At 48.5% G+C, this 2,620-nt stretch overlaps 1 protein-coding gene across 3 annotated transcripts in view; it reads right to left on the bottom strand.

Annotated features, from left to right (window-relative positions):
* The window catches only part of RBM11 (RNA binding motif protein 11), a 14,658-nt gene extending 14,363 nt beyond the window's left edge, over nucleotides 1-295 (bottom strand). Inside the window, exon 1 of one of the 3 annotated variants that reach the window (XM_019528747.1) lies at nucleotides 55-295. In XM_019528747.1, coding sequence (XP_019384292.1) covers nucleotides 55-156 — 102 coding nt within the window. In that variant the 5' untranslated portion in view covers nucleotides 157-295. The remainder of the gene's footprint in view (nucleotides 1-54) is intronic. The other 2 variants (XM_019528748.1, XM_019528749.1) reach the window with 2 other exon arrangements.
* Nucleotides 296-2,620: the final 2,325 nt, after the last annotated feature.

Genomic DNA, 2,620 nt, shown 5'->3' with positions numbered 1-2,620 from the left:
CCCACCCCCTCCCGGCGGCGGCCCCGTTCTCCGCGCGCCGCCGGCTTCCGCCACCTGGAGGAAGAGCTCGTAGAGAATCTCCTCCCGCACGCGGCCCTCCAGGTTCCCCACGAACAGGGTCCGGTCCGCCTCCCCAGCCCGGCCCGGCGCCGACATGGCGGCGCAGCCCGGGATCACTCAGCCAGCGCAACAACCCCGGCCCCCTACCCCGCCTCTACCCCACTCCGCACCGGCGCGGGGCGGGGCCAGAGGCAGAACAGGAGTGGGGGAAGCGTGTAGGTGCGAGCGACCGTAAAACACCGCCCATGTCGCATCGCTCCGGCAGCGGGACCGGGGATTGCTAAGAGACGGGGTGGCCACGCTCTACGGCAGCAGGGCGCAACGAGTACCAGCGTCGTAGCAACGGCGCGCGCCGCAGAAGGGGGCAGCGCTTCCTCCTCGCGGGCGTAGAGGAGGCGGAGCTAAAGCAGGGCGGCTTCTTGCAGGGGGGGCAATGAGAGGCAGCGCGCCCTCTGCTGGGTGATTGCCAGCGTACCGATTAAAGGGGCAGCGATATTAAAGCCCCTCCGTGCCCCCAACCACTGAAAAGGGGGAGGAGAAGGCAATCAGCCCTTGAGCTTTATTCATCATGGATCTTGGTTTTCTCTGATAAAAAAAAAATAAAATCCGCAATTTTTGGATGAAAAAAATGTAACCCCAAATATACATTTTTCTGTGATTAGAATCAAATACTGCTGTATGTTTCAGTGATATTTCATTTTAGTTGTGGGAAAAGGTGGATTTGGGGTTACTGTTTGAAATCTGAAACTTGGGGATTTTTTTTAATCCACGGTTTCCAGGATTAAAATGAAACACCTCTTTCTCTATATATATCTATATATTAGTGGTGTTTCATTTTAATTGCTGAACAGTACAGATTTGGGGTTACTTTTTTAATCCAAAAATTGGAGATTTTTTTTAAATGGGAGACAACCAGGATCCCTAGTGATCATGAATGTGGACTTAATGATCTAGAGCTTAATGTGAATATTTGTCCATAGCCTTTGTGGGAGACTTTATCCCGTTGCTTTGCCCTGTGTATTATTAATAAACCTGGGTTTCATTCCCCCCCCACCAGGATGCTGCACAGAAGTTGGCAATATGGCAGCATTCATGGGCTCGCATGACTACGGCTTCCCTCCTCTGGTCGGATATCACATCCTCCTCTCTGCAAGGCATGCAACGTGTCCTGAGAAACACGTGTGAGTAGGCTTACACAAGAGCCACCCTGCTTGTGATAGCATCGCCATGTTCAAGCGAGCGTGTTTCATGCTGTTGTGGAATTGGGCCTTTGTCTCTTTCATGCTTTGGGGCATTTGGGTCTTCTGTAGGTCACAGGGCTGTCATTATATAGTTCAGTGACAGTTCAGACATTTGATAGATGTGAAATCTCAGAAGCTGCTCTCAGGGATGCAGGTTGTAGCCATCTTGGTCTATAGGCAAAAGGAATAAGAGCTCTGTGTAGAGGTGTTTTCTTTTATTAGACCAACTAGATTATTTGCAAAAAAAATTCTTTATTTGCAAGCTTTTGGGCGCACACACCCTTCTTCAGGCATAGGAGAATGCAAAGATTGTAAAATTTCTCCAAGGTGGAAATGAAAATTCATATTTCACAGGAGAGCTGAAGGTTTTGTATTATCTCCTGATTGGAAAAGTTCATTATGGGCAAATTAGGCTCAGATAAAAGTTACAGCGTTTTTCACTGAAATCTGGCTGACCTGCTGGTGCTGCCCCACAGCTGGTTGGCCATGTCGGTGGGGGGAAACTAAGGCAACTCACAAAGCCCAACACATTTTACATTTATATTTCAGAAGAGATCCTAATTAGTGTCCTTCTCTCTCCTCTCCCCCCTGTGAAGGGAGTGATGCCTTCACTATCAATAGAGAACCTTTAGCTCAGGATGCCCAACTCAATAAAGGTTGCTTGTCTGCCCATCTTGATTTACTGATCTGAGTGAGGGGCCAAAAATAATAATGTTCACAAAGTCAATTGAACAACAAAACCAGTTATTACTGAAAGATAATCTGATAGAAGAACACCACGGTAATAACATCAACCAGAGAAAAGAGTAGAGGAATAGCATATAAAGGGTTAACTAACAACACAATTAAGTAGAATATGGCTATTTACAATAACGACTATATATACATACAAGCTAGAACCAAAACACAAGTAAAAGTGAGAAGAGCGTTGCACCTAAAGTGAATATAGCAGCAAAGCTCTTGTCTTTCATAGAGCTGGGTTTGGTTGGCTGCCTAGTAACCACAGCGTTCACATAGTTTCATAGTTTCTAGGGTCGGAAGGGACCTCAGTAGATCATCTAGTCCGACCCCCTGCCATGGCAGGAAAGAATACTGGGGTCAAACGACCCCAGCAAGGTGTTCATCTAACCTCCTCTTGAAAACCCCAGGGTAGGAGCCTGCACCACTTCTCTTGGAAGTTGGTTCCAGATCCTAGTCGCCCTGACCGTGAAGTAGCGCCTCCTGATATCTAGCCTAAACCTGCCCTCTGCCAGCTTGTGACCGTTATTCCTGGTCACTCCTGGCAGTGCTCGGGGGAACAGGGACTCCCGCAATGCCTG

Source organism: Crocodylus porosus, unplaced genomic scaffold (genome assembly GCF_001723895.1).
Source record: "Crocodylus porosus isolate Cpor-Errol unplaced genomic scaffold, CroPor_comp1, whole genome shotgun sequence".
NCBI classification, from domain to species: Eukaryota; Metazoa; Chordata; order Crocodylia; family Crocodylidae; genus Crocodylus; species Crocodylus porosus.
The sequence above is the reverse complement of the archived record's forward strand: the minus strand, read 5'-3'. Positions and strand labels throughout refer to the sequence as shown.